Source organism: Pan troglodytes, chromosome 23, assembly GCF_028858775.2.
Source record: "Pan troglodytes isolate AG18354 chromosome 23, NHGRI_mPanTro3-v2.0_pri, whole genome shotgun sequence".
NCBI lineage: Eukaryota > Metazoa > Chordata > Mammalia > Primates > Hominidae > Pan > Pan troglodytes.
Window position 1 is genome coordinate 38,571,163 of NC_086016.1, and position 25,431 is coordinate 38,596,593.

General features: G+C 51.2%; 1 protein-coding gene across 1 annotated transcript in view; it reads right to left on the bottom strand.

Annotated features, from left to right (window-relative positions):
* Window positions 1–4: 4 nt before the first annotated feature.
* The window catches only part of CACNG2 (calcium voltage-gated channel auxiliary subunit gamma 2), a 142,382-nt gene continuing 116,955 nt past the window's right edge, over window positions 5–25,431 (bottom strand). The window contains exons 3-4 of the mRNA XM_016939089.4: window positions 5,468–5,608; window positions 5–3,997 (exon numbers count right to left, since the gene is read on the bottom strand). Coding sequence (XP_016794578.1) covers window positions 3,462–3,997; window positions 5,468–5,608 — 677 coding nt within the window. The 3' untranslated portion in view covers window positions 5–3,461. The remainder of the gene's footprint in view (window positions 3,998–5,467; window positions 5,609–25,431) is intronic.

The window sequence follows — 25,431 nt, forward strand, 5'->3', positions numbered from 1 at the left end:
AAGCTATAAAAAAAAATCTTTATTTCATGTACCAGGATTTTTTTTTTCAGTTTTCTGCTTTTTAAAATTTTTTTTCTGTTAACAGTCTGAAAAAAAAAAAAAAAGGACTCACCAAGAAAATAAATGGAGGTTAGTTTCTTGAACTGGTCTGAGCTGGACATGAGCAATCATCCACACCCCTGGGCAGCAACGCCCTTGCAGTTCCGGTCCTGGCTCCTTCCCTCCGGACCCCCTAGCCCCTTCTCAGCCATGGCGATGTCACCCCACACCCCAGTGGCTTTCTTCAAGCACACCCAGAACCCAGGCCTTGCGCCATGGAAAGAAGCACTGATCGCCTTCCCAGACGCTCTGCCAGAATTCAGAGAACTGGAGCTAGTTTTTCTCTTCAGACAGTGCCCGCTTGGGTGCGGTTTTCTTGGGGCCCCTCCCTTCTTCCTTCGCTCTCATCCTTGATCCCTTTAGGTCTGGAATCTGGTGGGATGGCGGGCAAGATTGGGGTGGGAGAGGGGTAGAGTTCAGTTTCTGCCCAGACTGAGGGCAACTTGGTTGTTGTTACCACACCTTGAATTGTCTCCCATTGTTCTGCCCCAGGGCCCATGACCTCCCCCTGTACTTCTGGGCTGGGCTGGCCGATGTTCTGCCCCTTGCTGACCTGGGAAAATAACTTTCCTTTCCCAGGCAAAAGACAGGAAAGGCAGGTGAGATGTGCAAGCTCAAAAAGCCTTACTAGCCATTCTCTAGAACTCCCCAGAGAGCTCAACCTCAGGAAATGCCGGTGTCAAGAAAAATGCAAACCGAGGGAGACTCGCAGGCAGAGGCAGGGGGGCCTCACCTTGACCTTCAGTCACCTGGGAGTAACTTGCAGGCTGTTCTGAAATTTCCAGCTCAGGAAAGCTGTTGGATTTCTGTCAGTCTGAACTGGCCCTTGTCACTCTGGGGAAGAAAGGGGAGAAACACAGGATGCCCTTGACCTTTAGTCTGGTGCAAGTTTAACTTTTGGGGTTGGTCCTTACACTGGGATGGAACTGCTAAAATTTTCCTCTCCATTCCCTCAGCCTTGAGCCCTCCCAGTAAACCTCGGAGGATCCTCTTTTTCACAGACCCCCAAAGACACTGGGGAAGCCCTGGTGGCAGAGCTCTTCTCCCAAGGAAGCCTCTTTAACTCTCCATGATCGCAGCAAGGGAACACAAAGTGAAGAAGGGCTTTGGGGACCCCTGCGTCTTTCCCCTCTTTGCCTGAACAGCTTTATGTTTGCTCACATGTGTGTATTTTTGCTTTGACATTGGATGTGGGGGCAGGGGTTCGGGGAGCACAGTGAGGAGGTATATGGTGTGTGTGTGTGTGTCTGAGAGGCTGACTGATGATGAGCCTGGGGGCTTGGTGGCAGCTGTCCTGGTCATCCCTGGCATATCCTCGGAGCAGGTGGCAGATCCTAAGTCACAGATACATAGAGCAAGAATGGGCCTTTCGTGCTTCTCTGGGTCAATCCACATGCTTACATGGGGGAAAATTAAGGCCCAGAGAGGCCATGCAGCAAGGAATTCCGGAATCCAGTCCTGGATTCTAGACGGGTGCCCTTCCCATGCATGCGAGTGGTGTGTGTGTGTGTGTGGGTATGTGTGCATGTGTGTGTTCATGTGTATGCTTTGTTGAGAGGGTGTGAATGAACACAAAGGCCAGTGTGGAGTTGTTGTCGTCCATGGCTTTGGAGGGCATGAGTCAATTTCCTTTGAGCCACGCCCCTGGCCGTGTATGGGATGGAAGGGTTGAGACTGAGTGTGTCCCTGTGAGTGACTGCAGTGCTGGGCTAAGTGGACTGTGTATGTGTGTGTGAACGTGCCTGTGTGCGTGTGGGGTGTGTGGTCTCTTTCTTTGTTGGATTCTGTCTTCCCCCATTCACAGCACCTTCCTGGTCTGAGGAAGCCACCTTTCCATCACAGAGACCCCCTGCAGCTCACTGGGACCTTCCGCTACTCCCTCCAACCTTCAAGCCCAGCTCTCACCTCTCACAACGGTTTTGCTTTGTTTTTGTAAATGGATTTGTATATTCGTTTTCTGTTTTTTTTTTCTTTACAAGTTCCCTGCTAAAGTTTAAGTCCCCCACCCCGCCCCATTTTTTGTTTTCACAGTTTAAAGCTGGAAAAGAATTAAAAGAAAAATACTATCTGATTTTCTTGCAAGTAAATCCACTTATTTTATATTTACATTTATTTATAGTCTGTGGTTTTTTTATTAAAAAAAAATCACCACTTGTTTTTCCTTTTTCTTTTGTAAAAAGAAACCTTTTTGCAGTGTCATTGTTGAACCCGCTGGGCCCCAAGGGGGCATCAGTGAGTCCAAGGACCCCCAAAGGGTCAATGAACCCCCTTCCCAGGGGACTGGGGGGCTTATGAGTCAGGGGGTCCACCATCACCCCAGGGTCATCAGGTGGCCCTGAGGTGAGGGGTGAGGAGGGAGAGCTGTTTCATGTCCCCCGGGGGGGGGGGGGTGGCATCTCCTGACCCCAAGGACAGGAGCTTGGGGACATGACCCCAAGAGGCTCACCCTGAGGATTCCGGGGTTTCCGGCATCTTGGTAAGCCACCGGCAGCCTCCCCTCTCCTTCCCTTTCCTCAAGGCCTAGGAAGTCATCACAGTGGGTTAAGGAGCATTAAGGACTGGGAACCTGGGGCCAGGCAAGCCCCAAGTGTACCCCCCTCCAGGCACCCTAACGGAGAGGAGGGACAAGGGCTCGGTCACCTGGAGGCCTACGATTGCCCCATCAATGCTGGGTGGAGCCGGCTCGAGCCCTGAGCCTTCCTGGCGTTCCTGGGGCACCCACCCAGGGGCTCCAGGGACCTGGCAGTGACTGCAGGCTCACCTGGCCCCAGGGCCCCTGAGTCTCACCCCCCACTCTCCCAGGGAGGCAGGGCCCGCTGGGGGTTAAAGGGAACAGAAAAGTAACTCTCCCCGAGTTAAAAAAAAAAAAAAAAAAAGTAACATAAACCCTGAAAAATACAAAGGACATCCCCTTTCCTTTCTGTTCTCATTTTTTTTTTTGCTTTAATGTTATCTCGGTTCCCTTTTATTTTTTCATTTAAATTGATTTTTATTAAATGTTAAAATAATGGTACATGGGAAATCATGCATTTTCTTTTAGATTTATTTTCTATTTTTAATTTTTTATCCCTCTCGCTTTTTTTTAAAGTTTGTTTTCTTCCCTCGTTTATATTTTCCCACATTTCCTGTTGTTTTGCTTCTTTGTTCCTCTTATAGTTTGTTCTTTTTTTTTAAATTTACTTGTTATGTTTTTTCTCTTTTTTTGTGTGTGTGTGTTTTTTTGTTTTTTGTTTTTTTGTTTTTTCTGTTTTTTGTTTTTGCTTTTGGAAGGTCTCCCAGCGGATGGTCTGGGTCTCCCCGCCCCGCCCCGCCCCCGGGGACCGCGCCCTCCTCCCGCGGTCTTCTGGCGAGGCCCGCGGTCTTTATACGGGGGTGGTCCGGCGGTTGGCTGTGTTGGAGTGGAGAGAGTCCTTGTTCTCCTTCTGGATACAGTTGTGAACCTGGAGGAAGCTGTTATCCCTGTCGGAGTTGTAGGTGGCGGTGGGCGTGGTGGCGGCCTTCAGGGGGTCCCTGCTGAGCGTGTACATGGAGATCTCCGTGGACGGCAGGGTGTTGAAGCCCTTGATGCCCACGGGGGAGGCGTCCCTGGAGTGTGAGGGCTCCGTGGAGCGCGAGCTGGAGCGGCTGCGGCGCTGGTAGCGGTAGCGGTAGCTGGGGATGCGGGTGATGGCAGAGGCCTGGAGGTAGTCCGTGGCGCGGGCCGTGGCCCGCAGCTGTTTGTGCCGGTCGATAAACATGTGCACCGCCAGCACCCCGACCATCTCGGCGATGATGAAGGACAGGGCCCCGAAGTAGAAGGACCAGCCGTATGAGTAACTATTCTTTTTGGAGTCGCTCTTGGAGGGGTCTCCGGCATTGGCAGATATGTACACTATGATGCCAATGATGTTACTCAGACCTGCGGGGCGCAGGGTGGCGGGGTGGGGGATCAGAGAGAAGGACGTTAGTTTCTCAGGAAGTCGGCCACAGGGCAGCCGTAAAGGACGGGGACAGCTGTGTGGGCCTTCCCCGGTCCCGCGTTTTCATGAACAGGTGGGGTGGTGTAGATGGACATCCGCAAGCTTCCCCTTAACATTTTATCTTTCCATTCAGAGAGAGCCACAAGGGAAGCGCTAATGGAAACAGACATGGGCAGGGCGGGAGAAGGGAGGCATTTCACAAGGCGCTGAGTAACTAATAATAGATATTGTTAATTGAGCCTTCTCTACCTGCTTTCACTGCTTGGTGCTTCAAGCAGGGCACAGATGAGGAAACAAGCACAGAGAGGTTAAGGAACTTGCTTAAGGCTGCACAGGGCTTCAAAGCTGGTGTAGCAGCGGGTGAAGGTGAGCTGATGGAGCCAGGCTGGCCTGCGTTCAAAGCCTTCGCAAGTTAACCTTGGTTTGAGTTTCCAGATCTGTAGAATGGGAGTAAGGTTAAGCCTTACTCTTTAGGGCCATGGAGAGGGTTAAATGGGTGAATACATGTGAGTACTCTTAGATGTTGGTGGTTCCTTTTTTTTTTTTTTTTTAAAGATACAGTCTTGCTGTGTCACCCAGGCTGGAGTGCAGTGGTGTGATCACAGCTCACTGCAGTCTCAAACTCCTGGGACCAAGCGATCCTCCCACCTTAGCCTCTCTAGTAGCTGGGATTATGGATGCGTCACCATGCCCAGCTGATTAAAAGAAAAAAATTTTTGTAGAGATGCGGTCTTGAGGCCTCGCTGTGTTGCCCAGGCTGGTCTCGGACTCCTGAGCTCAAGTGATCCTCCTGTCTCAGCCTCCCAAAGTGCTGGGATTGCAGGCATGAGCCACTGCACCCGGCCTGATGTTGGTCATTCTTATTAAATGGCTCAGGCTACACCCAGGTTCTTTTTCTGGCATCTGAAGTGAGTGTGACTCATCTGTCATGTAACTGGGCTCAGACATCTGGATGTGGGTGCCTGCCTGCTCCCACCTGAGTAGAACAGTGAGGGGAGAGTCCACCCTTGGTTTCCAAGGTGAAGCTGAGTATCCCATAGGGGTTGGAACAGCGAGGCACTTGGGTGCCCTCTCTCCAGCCTCCTCATGGGTTTACTTGCACCGGGAAGGGAAAGGGTAAGTGGCAATTGGCCAAGTACCCTGAGAGGAAGCGGGCATTTGGGCCTTTTTTCAAGTGGTGGGAAGAAGATGGGGTGTGGGGATGCTCCTGGAGGATTTGGTACAGGCTCCGGAGTTGCTACAGGACAGGAGCCCCCCCCACCACCTTCCTCCCCTGCAACACGACCTAGTGCAAGTCTTGGAGATTTCCTCTCCTCTCTCCCCATCTCTCTCTGCCAGGCTCTCGTGGCCCCTGAGCACCCAGACCCCAGCCTTCTTCCCAGTGGCAGGACTGGATCAGTGGCTGTTACCTGCAGACACGAAGAAGATGCCGGCACTCAGGATGATGTTGTGTCGAGTTTTGTAGAACTCGCTGGCTGCGATGCAGAGGCCACCCATGAAAAGCAGAATCACACTCAGGATTGGGAAAATGCTGGAGGCCCTCACGGCCCCTGTGGAACACAGAGGGTCAGGGAGAAAGAGAACGGCATGGCTGTGAGACTGAGGCACACAGAGGCAGGTGGGAGAGCAGCCCCGAGGCGCTGGGGGTTTATGGACACAGCCTTAGAGGAGAGGTTGCTTTGCAATCCTAGGGAGGGAGAGACAGCGAGCAGGCCACTGCCCAGCTCACAGCCCTGCAGGAGCTCCCCACTGCCTCCAGGGCCAAACTCCAGCACACCGTCAGGCACACAGGGCCCTGTGTTACTTGGCCTCTGCCCACTTCCAGCTCCCACGGCTCCCAGTCCTCATGTTCTCTCTCGTCCCACCACATCAAACTTCCCACGACATGTCATTTCATGCTGCTGACTTTTGAAATACAGAGCTTCCTACTGGAATGTCTTTCCTATTCTTCACTCAGCAAACTCTTCTTCATCCTTCAAAACCCAGCTCGAAGTCCCCTCTTCTGTAAAGCCTTCCCTGACTTTCTTAGGCAAAGTTATGAGCTCCCTCGTCTGCACTTTGGGGCCCTTGGGCACGCTGAGAGGCAGTGTGCTATAGTGGTTAGGTGGAACCACGTGGGTTGGATTTGAGTCTGGCTGCAGCATTTATTAGCTGTGCAATAGAAAAAGTATCTCACCTCTGTGTGCCTCAGTTTCCTCATCTGTAAAGCAGGGATGGTAATAATGCCAAGCTCCTGAGATTGTTGTGAGGATTAAATGAGTTGATTCAGGCAATGCACTTAGATAAGTTTCTGGTGTCTATAATAAACATTCAATGCATGATATTATAATAAATATTTGTGTATACATATGCTTCCATCATGAACCATGGGTCGTGAGACAAGGACTGTGGCTTTACAAAGAAAAAGTTTCTTGTCTTTATCCTCTCTGTTCAACGACACAGTAGTCTGCCAATAGAAGCTCATTAAGTGAATAAATGTGGGGTCGTGGTCCAGAAGGAAGGAACAGGCACATTGCAAAGAAAATAAAGTAAGAAGAAAAACCCTTCTGGATAAGGACTGACAAACAGGACCAGAGAAGAAAAGAATATGGTAATGAAAAGGGAGAAACAGAAGGTGAGGGCCAGGGCTCCTACAGTTGGGGGTGGATGGGGGAAAAGGGGGACAGGTGGCTAAGGGCAGAGGTCGGGGCTACATGTGTTTGTGGGTGGAGCAGCACCTGAATGAGGACCCAGAGGTGTTGGGGAGCCCTTCACAAAGTGTCTTTGCGAAGTAAAACATTTTTTTTTAATCCAAATTCAAATAGGCAGTGAGTGACCTCAGGACCCAGCTCCGTGTCCTGGGAGCCATGGGCTAGGCAGGAGGCAGAGCTGGCTTGAGGCAGGGGTGAGGGAAAATATGTCTTCTTTACTATTATTATTTTTTGAGACGGAGTCTTCCCCTGTCACCTAGGCTGGAGTGCAGTGGTGCGATCTCGGCTCACTGCAACTTCTGCCTCCTGGGTTCAAGTGATTCTCCTGCCTCAGCCTCCCAAGTAGCTGGGACTACAGGCGTGTACCACCATGCCTGGCTAATTTTTGTACTTTTAGTAGAGATGGGGTTTCACTATGTTGGCCAGGCTGGTCTCAAACTCTTGACCTCGTGATCTGCCCATCTTGGCCTCCCAAAGTGCTGGGATTACAGGCTTGAGCCACCGTGCCTGGCCAAAGATGTCTTTAAATGTTGCTTAAGTGGTTTCTAAGGAAGTTGAGTCCTGATAATTACAGGACCCTTTGGCCAAGCCCAGGGATTGGTCAGGGAGGTTGGTTTTGGAGGGGAATGTGCCAGGAGCGGAGCTTCCTCTTATCCCCATCCCCGTCCCCACCCCTTTGGGTGGGAGTGTGTTCAAGAAGGATCTGTGAGAAGAGAATTTCTCTATATAGAACTGCAGGGATTTTTCTTTTTCTTTTTTTAAATTTATTTTTATTTTTATTTTTTGAGATGGAGTCTTGCTCTGTTGCCCAGGCTGGAGTGTAGTGGTGTGATCTCGGCTCAGTGCAGCCTCCACCTCCCAGGTTCAAGCGATTCTCCTGCCTCAGCCTCCCAAGTAGCTGGGACTACAGGTGTGCACCATCACACCTGGCTAGTTTTTGTATTTTTAGTAGAGACGGGGTTTCGCTATGTTGGCCAGGCTGGTCTTGAACTCCTGACCTCAAGTGATCTGCCCGCCTCGGCCTCCCAAAGTGCTGGGATTACAGGCGTTAAAAGGGGATTTTAGGCAGTTTGCTGAGATGTGTGTGATGTAAAAACTCTTCTTCTGTCCTCACAATGGATCTGCAGCATAGTCTACACTGCTCACGAATGGGTGAGTGGGTTATCTGGGGGGGACTTGAAGAAGGGCAGAGCTCTTGGGGCAAAACCGAGCTGCGTATAGGGAAGCAGGGGTGGGAGGATGGGGGCTTGGGGTGGCTGGGCTACTCTGCAGCCTCAGCACCCTCCTTCTCTTGGGCGGGATGGGGCTGCTCCTCCACAGACCCCAGGGAGGTGTTCTCTCCTTGCAAATCATTGCTAAGACAACACGCTGTATCCCTAACCTGATCCCCCAGCCCAAACACACCCACATCCACACCCACGCGTGACAGACATGCATGACTAAAAAGCCACCTTAACTCTCATCTTTATAAGCACATGAGGATGGTGAGAGCTTATTGAAAACCCAGGAGAAGAGAGAGAATATTTGTTAAGCACCCATTCGGTGTTGGGTCTTGAGCAGGTACCTAACATATATGATATAATTTCATCCTCATAACAGCCCGGCAGGGTGTGTTTTTTTGCCCCAATTTACAGACAAGAAAATTGAGGTTCAGAGAAACTCCCCTGCCACCCAGCTAGTGAACCAGGATTCATATCCAGACCAGCTCAACTTTTGGAGCACCCTGTAGTCTCCCTATGTGGCTTCCAAGGAGCCCAGGAAGGGTGAGTGCTACAGGGCCTGGAGAACTGGGTTTGGGTCCCAGCTGTGCCACTCATTTGCTGTGTGGCTAAGGCGGGTGCTCACTTCCTCTGTTTTTCCCCTGTGTAACATGGGGTATGGCCTGTTAGATGGTTTCTTTTTGTTTGTTTGTTTTAGAGACAGAGTCTTGCTCTATACCCCAGGCTGGAGTGCAGTGGCGTGATCTTGACTCACTGCAGCCTCCGTCTTCGGGGTTCAAGCAATTCTCCTGCCTCAGCCTCCCAAGTAGCTGGGATTATAGGCGCCCGCCACCATGTCCGGCTAATTTTTGTATTTTTAGTAGAGATGGGTTTTCGCCATGTTGGCCAGGCTGGTCTCAAACTCCTGACCTCAGGTGATCCACCAGCCTCGGCCTTCCAAAGTGCTGGGATTACAGGCCTGAGCCACCGCTCCCGGCCGTTAGATAGTTTCTAATAGCTCTGCCCTTTCCATGTGGACATGGTCCTGGCCAGCCACAAAGGGGAATGACAGAAGAAAGAAGGAAAGAAAGAAAGAGGTCGGTGTGGCTTCCGAGGCGCAGCAGCAGCAGCTCAGAGGAACAGGCAGAAGAAAGGCTCTGGCCTTCCCCCTCCAAGAAAGTGGGGTCTTACTACCCACAGGATGCCTGCAGGTGGCCGACCCAATTGTGCCCTCACAGCAAATGGACTCACAGCAGCCCAGGGCTTGATTTTTCCAGTTGAGCCCCATCTGCTGTGGGAACCCGGATGCCCCAGCTCAGCCTTCCTGCCAGCAGGGGGAGGGAGCGTCGGCTGCGGAGGGAGCTGGGATGCATGCGTGTGGGCAGCCAGAGGCCAGGCATGTGTGGACAAGATGGAGGGCGGCAGGAGAGCAGGGAGGGGTCTGCTGTGTTGCAGCCAGCAAAGAGCAATGTGGAGGAATCAGAACGGCTTCAGAAGCCACCAAGGCAGCGTATGACATGCTCTAAATAATGACCGCCAGCGGGGAATACAAACAGAAGCCTCTTCGGCACAGCAGAGCCAGCCCCAAGCTCTGGCCTTTCTTGGAAGAGGCCTCTTTGCCCAGAAAGAAGGCAACAGGCCGGGCGCGGTGGCTCACGCCTGTAATCCCAGCACTTTGGGAGGCTGAGGTGGGTGGATCACCTGAGGTCAGGAGTTCGAGACCAGCCTGGCTAACATGGTGAAACCCCGTCTGTACTGAAAAAAATACAAAAGTTAGCCGGGCATGGTGGTGCGTGTCAGTAGTCTCAGCTACTGGGGGTGCTGAGGCAGGAGGATCGCTTCAACTTGGGAGGCGGAGGTTGCAGTGAGCTGAGATCGCGCCACTGCACCCCAGCCTGGGCAACAGAGCAAGACTCCATCTCAAAAAAAAAAAAAAAAAAAGGCAACAGTGGGCAACCAGCAAATAGCACCATGCTTAGGCCACTAGACTTGGCAGGGCCCAGATCCGGGTGGGAAGGAAGCTGGTTTAGGAGCAAGCAGGGTCTCCTACATTGGAGAAGTTTCTTGAAGGAGGTATTTCTGGCTGGGTAGTGTCACAAACGGAATGGGGATTTAGGAGTTAGTCACACTTGACTTTGAATCCTGGCTTTGTCAGTTAGCAACGGTGTGACCCTTGGGCAAGGGTCATTACTGCTCTGAGCCTCAGTTTCCCCATCCTGTGAAATGGGAATAGTAAAAATAATCTTTAGCTTATAGGAATGTTGTAAGGCCTTGCTGCTGCAAGTGTGGCCTGAGGCCCAGCAGCATTGGCATCTGATTAGAAAGGCAACCCTGCCAGGCATGGTGGCTCATGCCTGTAATCCCAGCACTTTGGGATGCTGAGGTGAGCGGATCACATGAGGTCAGGAGTTCGAGACCAACCTGGCCAGCATGGCGAAACCTTGCTTCTACTAAAAATACAAAAATTAGCCAGACGTGACGGTAAGTGCCTGTAATCTCGGCTACTTGGGAGGCTGAGGCAGGAGAACCGCTTGAACCCAGGAGGCAGAGGTTGCAGTAAACTGAGATTTCGCCACTGCACTCTAGCCTGGGTGACGGAGCGAGGTTCCATTTCAGAAAAAAAGAAAAAAGAAATGCTGCCCCTCAGCTCTTTCCCCCAACTGAGTCATAATCTGCATTTTAATGAGATCCCCAGAGCAAGATTTGCGTGCATATGAAAGTTTGAGAAGTGCTGTTATAAGAATTAAATTGGGGCTGGGCTCGGTGGCTCACACCTGTAATCCCAGCACTTTGGGAGGCTGAGGCGGGTGGATCACTTGAGGTCAGGAGTTCAAGACCAGCCTAGCCAATATGATGAAACCTCGTCTCTACCAAAAATAAAAAAATTAGCTGGGCATGGTGGTGCACACCCGTAGCCCCAGCTACTTGGGGGGCTGAGGCAGGAGAATCGCTTGAACGCGGGAGGCAGAGGTTGCAGTGAGCCAAGATCTCACCACTGCACTCCAGCCTGGGCGTCACAGCAAGATTCTGTCTCAAAAAAAAAAAAAGAATTAAATTGGGTCCTACCTTTTACTGTGTCTCACACTAGAAGGTGCACAGTAAAAGGTAGCAATTTTTATTTCTGAGGTCCCTCTTCCCAAAACATCAGTCCAGACATAACTTCCCTATAAATTGTCCTCACTTCCTACAAAGCCAAGCATGGTCTTGTTGCCAAAATCTATCACAAGAGTCAGGAAATATCTGATTTATTTAATGAACAAATATTTACTGGTCTCCTATAAGTAAGCATATGGCACTTCACATTACCTGCCAACATTTATGGAGCCCCTCCCCTGTACCAGGCCTTGTTCTAAGAGCGGTGTAAACCTCATACCAGCCCCATGAAGCCATGGGCTTTGGCTTCAAGGAGATTACACACGCCTAAAGCTGACATTGGCAAACTTGTTCTGTGAAGGGAAAGACAGCAAATATTTTCATCTTTGCTGGCCATATGGTCTCAGTTGCAATTTCTTAACTTTGCAGTTGTAGCACATAAACAGCCATAAACAATATGTAAACAAATGAACGTGGTTGTCTTCCAATAAAACTTTATTTACAAAATCACTTTGGGATGCCGAGGGGGCTGGATCACTTGAAGTCAGGAGTTCGAGACCAGCATGGCCAACATGGCGAAACCCCATCTCTACTAAAAATACAAAAATTAGCCCAGCGTGGTGGCGCATGCCTGTAGTCCCAGCTACTCGGGAGCCTGAGGCAGGAGAATCGCTTGAACCCAGGAGGCAGAAGTTGCAGTGAGCTGAGATCAAGCCACTGCACTCTAGCCTGGGCAGTGGGTGACAGAGTGAGTGAGACTCCATCTCAAAAAAAAAAAAAAAAAAAAAATCAGGTGGTGGGCTGGATGGGCTGGATTTGGCCTGCTAGTCATACTTGGCCAGCTGTGGCCAAGAGTATACTCTGTACTGGGGAAAAGGCCACGTGGTCCAGAGCAGGGAGATGCTTTGCTCTAGGCTAGCTGTGAATCCAGTGAGCAAATATGGACTGAGGGCCCACCACTGTGCTAGACCTGGGCTTGGCATGAGAGACATGAGGGGTGCAAAACAGGCCTGGTTCATGTCTTTCTAGAGCTTATACTCTCATGAAGGACATGTATGCCATCAGATAATCACACAGCCTGGATAACATGCTATGAAAGAAAAGTACCTATATGGCACCATGAGGGTATGTGACAGGCTAATGTCACATGTAGACAACTAATGTCCATAGAGAGCTTAGAGTATGCCGAGGACTGTTTTGAGCACTGCACATACACAAACTCGTTAGTTCTCATTACAACTCTGTGAAGTAAGTACTTCATATTATTTTTATTTTTTAAATTTATTTTAGTTCTACTTATTGCATTATCTTAAGCAGCATATAATAGTATGGCCTCTGAAATGTGATAGACCTGGATTCAAATCCAATGCTTTTGTTTTTTAATTTTTAATTATTTTTTTTTGAGACAGAGTCTTGCTCTGTCACCCAGGCTGGAGAGCAGTGGCGTGATCTCGGCTCACTGTAACCTCTGCCTCCTGGGTTTGAGTGATTCTTGTGTCTCAGCCTCCCAAGTAGCTTAGATTACAGGCCATGTGCCATCACACCTGGCTAATTTTTGTATTTTTAGTAGAGACGGGGTTTCACCACGTTGGCCAGCCTGGTCTTGAACTTCTGGCCTCAAATGATATGCCTGCCTCAGCCTCCCAAAGTGCCGGGAGTACAGGCGTGAGCCACCACACATGGCCTATATAAGTATTTTAATTATCCCCGCTATACAGAGACCAAACTGAAGCAAGGAGAGGTTAAGCCATTTGTTCAAGATTTGTGAATCCAGGCAGTCTGACTCTAGGGTCTGTGCATCTAACCACTGCATTCCCTTCTTTTCAGGCTCTACACTTTGCTGCCCTTCAAAGCATCCTCTGAGCTTATGTGGGGATCAGGACGGGTCTCCCTGAGGAAGTGGTGATAGAGCTGACCTCTGGCGAATAAGGAGCAGCTAATTAGGCACAATGAAGGCAGGGCTGTGGGAGAGAGAGCAGCAGGAGCCGGAGGTGGAGGAAGCATGGCTCGTTCAGAGACCTGGAAGAAGGCTGGATCACGAGGAGCCAGTGGAAGAGTGTGGGGAGCACTGAAGGGAGGAGCCAGTGGAGGAGTGTGGGGAGCACCTAAGGAGAGGAGGCAGGCGGGTCTGGGCCACGTGGGGCCTCAGGAGTTGAGCTAAAGAGCTTAGCTTTATCCCAAGAGCAATGGGAAACTTTAAAGGGCTTAGAACAGGCAGGGCTGTCATGATCTGATTTGCATCTTAAGAAGCAAACAGATTACGAAGGGGTCAAGGGTGGCTCCAGGGAAGCAGTGAGAAGGCTACTGCAGCTGATCAGAGAGGAGTGATGCCGGTGCTTGGGCCAGGGTAGGTACAAAGGGCATGGACAGAGGCAGATGTGTTTCAGAGATGTTTAGGAGGTGAATTGAAGCTTGATGATTGGATATGGATAGTGAAGAGGGTGGCGTTGAGGTTAACTTCTAGGTTTCAGACTTGCCAGCTGGGTGGAAAAAACCACTTAGGGGGACTGGGAGAGGACCCAGCCTAGCAGTGAGTAGAGAGTAGGGGAGGAACCTGGGCGAGGTGGCTCACGCCTGTAATCCCAGCACTTTGGAAGGCCGAGGCAGGTGGATCACCTGAGGTCAGGAGTTCGAAACCAGCCTGGCCAACATGGTGAAACCCCATCTCTACTAAAAAAATACAAAATTAGCCAGGGGTGGTGGCGCATCCCTGTAAACCCAGCTACTTGGGAGGCTGAGGCTGGAGAATTGCTTGAACCTGGGAGGTGGAGGTTGCTGTGTGCCAAAATTGTGCCATTGCACTCCAGCCTGGGCAACAAGAGCGGAACTCTGTCTCAACAAAACAAAACAAACAAAAAAAGAGAGTAGAGGAGGAAGATCAAAAGGTTTGGTTTTGGACATGCTGAGTTTGAGATGCCTTGGGGATGTGCATGTAGAGTGTGGGTGGGGCAGTTGGGTGTGCAGATGTGGAGCACAGGGGTGCCATCTGGGTTGAAGCTATCTCACAGACACACAGAAGAGCTTGCCTATGGATGAAGAGAGGCTTAGACCTGAGGCTTGGGGAGCCCCAATGGTTAGTGACCATCTCAACAAGACCTTGGGCAAATAATAGTGTTCCTTGGCCCCTATTTCCTTTTCTGTAAAATGGAGATGAAAATCCTAACTCCGTCTACCTTACTGGGTTACAGGGATTAAGCAGGAAGAGGAATGTGGACTCTTCAGAAAATGCAGGATGTCAGTGAACTATGAGCAATTTATTATTTTCTATGAGGGTGACAGAAATAAAGAGTATCCTAAGTGCCCAGGAGGCAAGCAACATCTTGCCTTCTGGAACGGGTGGCCTGAGCTATCTGTTCTTTGCAAATCTGCTTTTTGGCCAAACTCCCTAGACAAATCATCTTGTGATCTTGTGCCTCGGTGGGCCCCAGCCTCTCTGGCCATCACGCTGTGACGTGGTGCTTCATGGTGGGCATAGCCAGAGGCCGGGCCAGATAGGGCACGCGGGGCCCCGAGGTTTTCTCACTGTGTCTGGCAGCGGAGGAGGGTGGGCTGGTGGTCAGTGAGGGTGGGGATGTGACGACGGGGGGAGGTCAGGAGACCTGGGCCTGCTGTGCACTCTTTGCCTAGCTCTCCATGGGACCCGAGCATGTGCTATTCCTTCTCTGGCCTCAGATCTGCACTCTGATGAGGTTGGAGTAGACGATCTCTAAGGCCCTGTCCCTCAATGATGGTCCTGTGCCCATCAAGACCTCTCCCCAGGGCCCATACAGCCAGGCCATGCTGCTGCCTTACCTGTTCCCTGTGCGAGTAATGACCTTGAATCAAAATAGTCACCGTAATCAGGTATGTAGCGGGCAGGTTCCTCATTTTCTGTGCCTAGTGTTATGCTCTTATCCCATCTGGGATTTGACTCATCATTAGGATGAATTAGGATCATTAGGATCAATCCGCATTAGGAGATACAGTCTACAGTCACAGACCTGCACAGACCTGCTGGGTTGCAAGGAGCTTTCTAGTCTCTTGGGCATCTCTTCCCATCTTCTCCTTCCACGCTGTGCTGGCTGGTGTAGCCAATGGCCGTGAGAAGGGATGCGTTTCAAAAAATGCCTGTGTGATGCATGTTTATAGCAGTACAATTTGCAATTGCAAAATTGTGGAACCAACCCAAATACCTATCCATCAATGAGTGGATAAAGACTGTGGTATAAATATGATGGAATACTACTCAGCAATAAAAAGGAATGACTAATGGCATTTGCAGCAACCTGGGTGAGATTGGAGACTATTATTCTAAGTGAAGTAACTCAGGAATGGAAAACCAAACATTGTATGTTCTCACTCATAAGTGGGAGCTAACCTATGAGGATGCAAAGGCATAAGAATGACAGAATGGACTCTGGGGATTCAGGGGGAAAGGGTGGGGAGAGGGTGAGGTATAAAAGGCTACAAATTGGGTTCAGTGTGTCCTGCTTGGATGATGGGTGCACCACAATCTCACAAATCACCACTGAAGAACTAACTCATGTAACCAAACACCACCTGTTCCCCAACAACCTCTGGAAATAAAAAATAAAAAAAAAAAACACTCCAAAATGCGTCTGTGTGTGCGTGTGTGTGTGTGTGTATGTGTGTGTGTGTGTGAGAGAGAGAGAGTCAGACAGACCTCAAAGAAGAAAGAGGAGAACAAAGATGGTGGGTGAGAAATAGAGAAGTCAAACGCTATGGTTTGGAGCATGGGTTCCAGATGCAGCCCGCTTGGGGTCTCCTCCTGGACCCCCACTGGCTGTGTAGCCTCTGTGCCTTGCCTTTCCCATCTGTGTGATGGGGACACTGATCATCTCACCCTCATAGGGTGGTTGTGAAGATGAATTAAGATAATGTTTCAAGTGTCAGGCCTGGCACATCGTCAAGTGTTCAATGAACGTGTGCTATATATAATAGCACATGAAAAGCATTTTGAGAGCCCAGGGAGCTAACTTGGGGAGTACCATCTGTGCAGGATGCCGGATACATCCCTGCTTCCTGCTGTCAGTAGAGATTGGTGACCAGTCGCACAGGCTCAGGAGAAAGGCTGCCGGAGTCCATCTTCCTAGCTGTGACCTGGTCCCCCGGGGGGCTCTGCTGCCCCCTCTGCCATATGGAGATCACAAGCACACTTAGCTCACAGGGTGCTATGAGGAGTAACTGAGGACACACACTTGAAGCAATGAGAATAATGTCTGGTATGCCAGGAGCACCAGCAAATCGTACTCATCATTCCAGCGGAGCAAATTGTTGCTGTCTCTCACCGGGCTTTGGGTTACTGAGGCTGCTGTTTATTAAAGTGTGGGTTGTGACTCATTACTAGGTCATGAAATTGGTGTAGTGGTAGCAACCAGCCCTTAAAGAAATGAACAGGGGCCGGGCGCGGTGGCTCACGCCTGTAATCCCAGCACTTTGGGAGGCCGAGGCGGGTGGATCACGAGGTCAAGAGATCGAGACCATCCTGGCCAACATGGTGAAACCCGGTCTCTACTAAAAATACAAAAATGAGCCAGGCGTGGTGGCGCAGGCCCGTAGTCCCACCTACTTGGGAGGCTGAGGCAGGAGACTCGCTTGAACCGGGGAGGCGGAGGTTGCAGTGAGCCGAGATCATGCCACTGCGCTCCAGTCTGGCGACAGAGTGAGACTCCGTCTTGGAAAAAAAAAAAAAAAAAAAGAAATGAACTAGGACAGAATAGAAACTGCCGGCCAGTGTGCGTTCAGGAAGGCTGGGTGGCTTTTGGGGAACATTTTGCTCTGGTTCTGCAGATGTGAGTGAGTACAAGTGGCAGCTTAGGTGTTTCCTAACCATGGGGTGGGGTCACAATAGTTTTAGCCACGTTGGTTGTGATGACTTCTGGAGGGGATGTCTCTCAGAAGCCCCCTCATGGCAATGTTTTCTAGAAGGGGCTGACAGCCTTGGGCAGTGGACAGGTAGCAGGATAATGGACCTGGATAATGCTCCCAGGGTGCAGTCCCAGAAAGTGTGCCGGGCTGGGGCAGGTCATTTTCCCTCTTGGGGCTCCGTTTTTCCCTCATCTGTAAAATGGGAGGGTGGGTCTGGGTGATCCTAAACTAGGATGATGGGCTGGGTGCGGTAGCTCACACCTGTAGTCCCAGCACTTTGGGAGGCCAAGGCTGGCAGATCACTTGAGGTGAGGAGTTTGAGACCAACCTGGCCAACATGGTGAAACCACGTCTCTACTAAAAAAAAACACAAAAAATTAGCTGGGTGTGATGGCGTGCACCTGTAATCCCAGCTACTGAGACAGAAGAATTGCTTGAACCCAGGAGGCGGAGGTTGCAGTGAGCCAAGATGGCACCACTGCACTCCAGCCTGGGTGACAGAGCGAGACTCAATCTCAAAAAAAAAAAAAAAAAAAAGCCGGAATGATGGATCATTACACTTCTAAAACTCTAGGCGGGTGAAGCCTGGTGGACGCCCCTCATGCTGTTCCACTGGGGCTCTGGGGAGACCTAAAAAAGCACTGTTCACGGGAGGCTCAGAGAAGTTGTGTAACTTGCCAAAGGTCACAGAGTGAAGCACCCCTTGAATTCAGGCCCTTTTATTCTAAGTAACAAGCTCGGGTTTTGACACCTGGTCTCCCCACACCTCCCTGGCTCATGTTCCCTGGTGGGACTGGTGGAGGTGGGGAGAGAGGGGCAATGGGAAGGAGGGACACTGTCTGAGGCCAGGAAGGGTGGCTCTGGCCCAGCTTGACACCCAATATCCTCCTCTGACCTCATTCTGGGAAGAGGGTGAACATGCCAGCTGCCCTAGGGCGGGCGGTACCTTGTTTATTCACTTAGCAAACCTCTCCTGGGCCTGATCCTGGGAAAGGCCCTGTGCTGGAGGGGGCGGATGGGTGGGAGGAGGACACTCTATTTGCAGCCACTCCTTGTGGTGTCCTCAAGCTGTTCACAGTCCGTGGGGAGAAGATTCCGTAACAGAAACCAAGATGAAACAGACCGGCAATAGAGTGGTCACCTCCCCGCACAGCAGCCTCGTCCTACATTCCCAGCCTCAGAGAAGGGCAGTAATGTTTGCCTTATCTGCCAGCCAGAACTCCTCGCCATCCACAAGACCTCTCTCTTACTTCTCCCATCCAGGCTGTCAGTAAAAGCTGCCAGCTCAACTGGGCATGATAGCTCACACCTGTAATCCCAGCACTTTGGGAAGCCGAGGCGGGTGGATCACCTGAGGTCAGGAGTTTGAGACCAGCCTGTCCAACATGGTAAAAACCCGTCTCTACTAAATACAAAAAATTAGCTGGGCGTGGTGGCAGACACTTGTAATCCCAGCTACTTGGGAGGATGAGGCAGGAGAATCACTTGAACCCAGGAGGTGGAGGTTGCAGTGAGCTGAGATCATACCACTGCACTCCAGCCTGGGCAACAAAAGTGAAACTCTGTCTCAAAAAAAAAAAAAAAAAAAAAAGCTGCCGGCTGTCTTGTCAAATACATATAGAATCAAACCCCTTCTCAGCCACCTCTCCACTACCGGGCCCGAGCACCTGCCTTTTGAGCCTGGAGATAGCTGTGGTCTCCTAAGTGGTCTCCCTCTCCTGCAGAAGCTGGAGTGATACTGGTAGCCTGGACATCAGACCATGCCTGTCCCCTGCTCAGAACCCACCCGTGGTGGTCTCATCTCAGAGGAAAGCAGAGGCTCCCAAGTCCTGGTCCCCACCCCTTCTGCCACCTGCCTTCCCCTCGTCTGCTTATCACAGGGCGTCCTGGCTGTTATGAACCTGCCAGCCTCAGATGTTTTGCACTGGCGGTTCCCTCTGCCTGAATGCTCTTCCAGGATATCTGCACCTCCCAAGCACTCCCTCACCTCCTTTAGGTCTCTGCTTCGATGTCACCTTTGCCACAAGGACTTTCTGACCACCCTGTTGCAAACTGAAGCCCTCCCCGGGCGCCCATCTCTCCTCCCTGTTTCCTCTTTGTTCTTTGCGCTCATCGCTATGCAATGGGACACAACAGTGAGCATGGATCGTGGCAATCGCTCTGCAATGGGACGCAACAGTGAACACGGATTGTGGCGAATGCCTGCTGAATGCTCACTGGGTTCGGGGCAGGTGCGAATTGCTGTCCGACTCTAACTCCCTTAATCCTCATGGCAATGCTAGGAAGATGACAATGAGCATCATCCCCATTGCAAGGAAACCGAGGCCCAGGGAGGTTCACCGGGAAGTGGCAGAGCTGGATTTGAAGCCCCGAGTGTGCCAAAGCCTGCCTCCCACTGGTGTCCAAGTTCTGTAAATTCACCCCCCAGACGGCCATCGCGTGGGTCCTCCCTGCCTTGGCCGCCTTCTGCCTCCTTCCTTGGTTCCACTCCTGCTGTCGGCTTCCCCCAGGCTGCCTGTCATCGTCCTCAGGTGGTCACTGAATCCCTGGGGAGGTGTCAAATTTAAGCGCAACTGGGTGTACCTCTCTTGTGTGTGTTGTGGGGAGCTGAGTGGGGGCATCTGCTTTGCTGAGGGCCTGCCTCCCTTCCCCCTTCTGTCCACTTCTGGCTATGGAGTGTGGCCTGGTGATCCCCTCATTGAGGCCTGTGTGTGTGGCCTGTGTCACACCCCCTGGAGGGAGTACGTCAGAGACAGCAGCCAGCCCTGGGCCCCTCACCCACACCTCCAGCCCCAGGCTCTGAATATGGAGTGGGGAGACCTGACCATACCCCGCAGTCCTGGACAATGAGTGGCCCCAATAGAGTGGATTTTGGGGTGTGGCACACAGTAGGTGCTTAATACATGACTGTTGGAGGGAGCCAAATTCCTCTGATTCTTCTTCCCTTACTCCAAATCACAATAGGACAGCTAGGAAATGTCACCTCCCATCTCCTGGACACAACACGCACACATACACACACACAACACACAGGGACCCACATACACACAGACATGTGCAAACACACAAGTGCTTACACATTCAGACACGGACACTCAAACACACGGACATGTGGGTACCGAAAGACACAGAACACAGCACAGACTCATGCCCTCATGCACAAAGACAGATGCATGGATGCACGCTTGACATTCAAGAGAAGTCACACCCCGGTCACCACCGCCTCGTTCCTCACCACGCTCCTCAATCTTTGGTTAATGAGGGAAGAGGATATGGAGGCTGCCACAGCAGACACATTCGATGGGCCCACAGCGCTGGTTGGGAGAAACAGTCCAGTCACATTCATTACTGGGTAAGCCAGTTATAGGTGGGGCGAAGTCCATATTGGTCATGACTTTATGGAGGCCGGAGTAGTGATGAGGGACTCCTATAGCTGTTTCTCTATCAGTGTGGTTCAGGAGAGGCTGGGGGACTCCTCAGTTACTCATAGGCACTGGGGAGTAAGAGTGTCCATTCATTAATTCATTCATTCATTCGTCCATCAGATATTAATTGAGTGCCTTCCTTCTGCCAGGCCCTCCAAGAGGCTGGACAACATCTTAAGCTTGGCCTGCTGGCTTGAGCGCGGTGAGCCTCACCGTCCTTTCCACCCCAGGAGATGAGCTCTGAACTGCTGTCCAGCCATGCCCTTCTGGCATTCTCTGTCCTCCCTCTCTGCTCTACATCCCCAGTCCAGCTGGTGTAGCAAGGATGGTGGGAGTTACCCCAGACACCTCATTGGCCACTCCTGCTCAGCCCCCTTTCCTGGAGCGTCCTCATCTCACTGGCCCCTAAGCCTTCGTGGTGTCCTGGAGCTTAGTGTCTGGGCTTCTCCCCTTCTCTCTCTGTGCCACTCCCTCGGTGAGTTCATTGAGTCTCATGGCTTTAAATATCACCTACGTGCCAACAACGTGAAAACTCACTACCTCTGGCCAGGACCTCTCCTGTGAACCCTGGCCTCAGGTCCATACCCAGCCCATGACATTGTCCCAGGAAGTCCCACAGGCATCTCTAACTGAATATGTCTGATATTGAGCCCCAGTCTCAACCTGTTGTTCCCCCATGGGCTCGGCCCCTTGGCACCATCCTTGCCTCCTTCCTTTGTCTCGAAATCCACATTCAGCCTTTCAGAAAATCCTGTGTGCGGTGCCCTGGAAATATTTTCAACATTGATCCTATTTCACCCCCTTCACTGCTACCACTCTGGTTCAAGCTGTCATCACCTCCTGCCTAAATTATAGCAACAGAGTTTTAACTCTTCTGTCGGCTTCTGCCCTGGTCCGATTTCAGTCCCTCATGAACACAACAGCCAGAGCCTGTTCAAAAGTGAGATGGTGTCTGTCAATCAGAGCAAACCCCCAAATTCTCGCTGCAACCCACAGGGTCCTTGAGGCTCTCCACACTTGCTCTTCCTTTGCCCTTCCTTGCTCACTCTCTTCTTGTCTTACGGGGCTCAGTCCTATTCCTCAGATATTCCAGGCATGCTCCCAACCCAGGACCTTTGCACTTGCTGTTTGTTCTTTCTTTCTTTCTTTTTTTTTTTTTTGAGACAGAGTTTTGCTCTTGTTGTCCAGGCTGGAGTGCAATGGCATGGTCTCAGCTCACCGCAACCTTCACCTCCTGGGTTCAAATGATTTTCCTGCCTCAGCCTCCTGAGTAGCTGGGAATACAGGCATGCACCACCACGCCTGGCTAAATTTTTTGGTATTTTTAGTAGAGATGGGGTTTCTCCATGTTGGTCAGGCTGGTCTCGAACTCCCAACCTCAGGTGATCTGCCCACCTTGGCCTCCCAAAGTGCTGAGATTACAGGCACCCGCCACCACGCCTGGCCACTGTTCATTCTTGATCCCATCCCTACTCTAGAATTCCCCATCCCCCGTCCCTGCTTGATTTTTTTCCCCATAGGGCTTATCTTAGCCTACATGTTATATCATTCACCTGCTGGTTTCATTTTTTGCAGACTGCAAGTACCCTGAGGGCCATAACCTCAGTACCTCAAAGAGGGCCTGGCATACAGGGGGGCCCACTCCAGAAAGATCTGTGGAGTGTGTGAATTGCTCACACTTACAAGTGAAGGAAGACGCTACATCTGTTTCATGGACCTTGTGACTTCATAGGAAATTTAAGGGGCCCCAGCGTTGTGCGTTCCTGGTGTGGCTCAGGTTGGTCCAGTTCCTCATTCTGCAGAGGTCTTGGGTTTAGGAATACTCCGGAAGGCATGGATTGTGCCCTGTCCAGCTCACACCTCTGCTTTTCCAGGAAGAATTAATTTAGGGCTGGGCATGGTGGCTCACACCTATAATCGCAGCACTTCGGGAGGCTGAGGTGGGCAGATCACCTGAGGTCAGGAATTCGAGACCAACCTGGTCAACATGGCAAAATCCTGTCTCTACTAAAAATACAAAAATTAGCCAGATGTGGTGGCGGGTGCCTGTAATCCCAGCTACTCAGGAGGCTGAGGCAGGAGAATTGCTTGAACCCAGGAGGCAGAGGTTGCAGTGAGCCAAGATTGCACCACTGCACTCCAGCCTGGGTGACAGAGCAAGATTCCGTCTCAAAAAAAAAAGAAAAAAAAAAGAATTAATTGAGGAGCTATTTGGGAACCTGGAAAACAAGCCCCAAGTCCCTTAGGAGATGCTCTACATGGGTTGGAATCTGCTTTTTGGGGAGAAAGAAGAGTTGCTTGACTGCTCCTTCCCTCTCCTTTCACTTCCGTCCCTATCCTGAAATCTGTTCCCTGCCCCATGGCCCATGCCCCATCAGTGGCCACCCCTGCTGCTGTCAGCTCTGTCTCCCAAACATCTCCTTCCTTCTCACCATCACCATGGCTACACTCTGGTTGCCCCCCCCCTCCCCCATCCTGGGCTCCCTGCCTCTGTTTCCAACCGTCACTACCACAGCAGCCAGGCCGATGTGTCTAAATCGGTCATTCCCATCACACTTAGAATGAGAGCTGAGGTCTCCCCCTGGTCCCAGGCCCACATGACTGGGTTCCTCTGCTGTCTCCGCTGTAGGACCCCACTCCACCCCTGCACTGGGCTCCTGCAAGACCAGCTACCCCTCTGATCCTCAAACATGATGCTCTGTGCCTGCTTTAAGGACTTTGCTCTTGCTATTCTCTCCATCAGCTACTCTCTTCCCCAGAAATCTTCTTACCTGGTTCCCTTTCTTTACTCAGAGAAACTCTGGGACCACCTTATCTAAGTGACATGCCCTCGGGACCCACTGGCCCCTCCCCCATCACTCTCCACTCTCCAAGCCCTCCCAGACCACTCAGAAAGTATCTCAGCTGGGGCCCGGTGTGGTGGCTCACGCCTGTAATCCCAGCACTTTGGCAGGCTGAGGCAGGCGGATCACCTGAGGCCAGGAGTTTAAGACCAGCCAGGCTAACATGGTGAAACCCCGTCTTTACTAAAAATACAAAAAAATTAGCCAGGCATGGTGGCGCACGCATGTAATCCCAGCTACTCGGGAGGCTGAGGCAGGAGAATCGCTTGAACCCGGGAAGCAGAGGTTTGGCATTACTTGCACTCCAGCCTGGATGAAAGAGCAAGATACTCCATCCCAAAAACAGCAACAACAACAACAACAAAACTATCTCAGGGTGCAGAGGGCAGGGACAGGGTGTTTCACACTTGTTTATTACTTGTTTCTTACACTAGGATGTAACCTTCACGAAGGCACTGGCCCTCTTTATTTGGTTCACTCTTGGATCCCCAGGACTGACAATAGTGCTGGCACTCAGCGAGTGCTTAGTAAATATCTCTCGAGTGAATGAATGAATGAATTGGCTCTGGTGCCACCTTCTCTAGGGAACTCTTATGGAAGGACCTCCTGTGATCTGGATTAGGGGACAGGTTCCCTCAGCACCGCACGATTCCTTCTATTCCAGCACGCAGCATAAACATTAGGTCTGCAGGTCTCCCTCCAGATGGCTAGCCCTCAGGGAGAGGAGCTGCTTCTGCCCCCTCACAGCCTCCCCTGCGGCAGATGAGCGGTGCAGACGGGTTTGACAGACCTTAACTAGGAGTGGACTCAGGCCCTGTCCACCCCAGGTGCAGCTCAGCCCGCCTCCTTCAGCCTAAGCTCTGCCCACCTCTGGGAGCCACCTGCCTACTTCTGGCGAATGGGGGCCCAGCTGTTTTCCTCTGGAAGCCTGTTGCTTGCATTGATCTCGGGGCATTAGACCATGATTTACTTGAGTGTTCACATATTCACCCACCCAGTCACTTCATTGCTCAGTCATCAAAGTGCTTTTTTAGGTCAAATTCCCTGCCATGGCCTTTTCTGGGTGCTTGGGGTGCAGAAATGAATGGGACATAGCTCTGCCTTCAAGAAGCTCGTAGTCTCTTGGGGATCCCGAGTGTGAACCAGTGACATTGCAGCAAAGTGTGGTCGGGGTTGAATTGTAGACACATGCAGGGTGCCAGGGAGGCCCCAGAGGAGCTTCTGAATCAGAAGCGGGGGTAGGGGCTGGGGGCAGGGGATCCTTCTAGAAAAATCATCCCCGTCTTCCAGCTTCTCTCAAGATCCAGGTTAGAACTTCGTAGAGAATGATAGAAACTCGCGTCTTCCAGCTTTAAAGAATTATTTTTGTTGTCCGGCCCAGGACTAGCATTTTATAGACCAGCGGTCAGCGAACTATACCAAATGAAGCCTGCTGCCTGGTTGTGTAAATCAAGTTAAGTTTCACTGTAACACAGCCACACATATGCCTCCATATTGTCAGTGGCCACAAAAGCAGAGTTGGGTAAATGGGACAGAGATTGCATGGCCCACAAAGCCTAAAATATTCAACATCTGATTCTTTACAGAAAAAGTTTGCCGACCCCTGTTACAGGTGTTCAAAAAATATTGTTGGATTAAGTCAACTCAAATCAGACCTTCAGAATCCTGTCGTTGCCAATCTGAGTCCAAGTCTTTTGTCCAGGGACACCAAAATGAACCAAATACTCTATGCTCTATGTATGCTCTTCTTTCTTAAAAACAAGGAAATGGAGGCATTGAGTTGTTAGGAATTGCCACTGAAGAATCCTCTAACTCTTCTTAACAAAAAGCATTCATTGAGCTGTTATAAGGGCAGCAATGAATGAGACAAGTTTCCTGCCCCCAGGCACTTACTGCCTAGCAGATAAAGCATGACATCATTCGAGCTCCACCTGGTGAGCCTTGTGCTCCGGGAGTGTGGCTCCCAGTGTGGAGCTTGGCTTTGCCTGCTGGCTTCCCCCTTCTACATTCAGGCCTCACCTCTGCCACGCTGTGTCTCCCAAGTTGAGCTGTTTTTCCAAGGGCCCTCCCTGCCAGGCTGTGCTCTTCTTGGGGGCAGGCCCTCATCCATCTTGGCCTCCCCAGCACGGAGCACAGGATCCAGCACACAGAAGGAGCTCAACCCACGTTTACCGCACAGCTGGGCTCCTGCAGCCCCACCCCAGACACAGTCGCAGGTAACAGGTAACCACAACCAAATGGCCTTTTAGGAATTC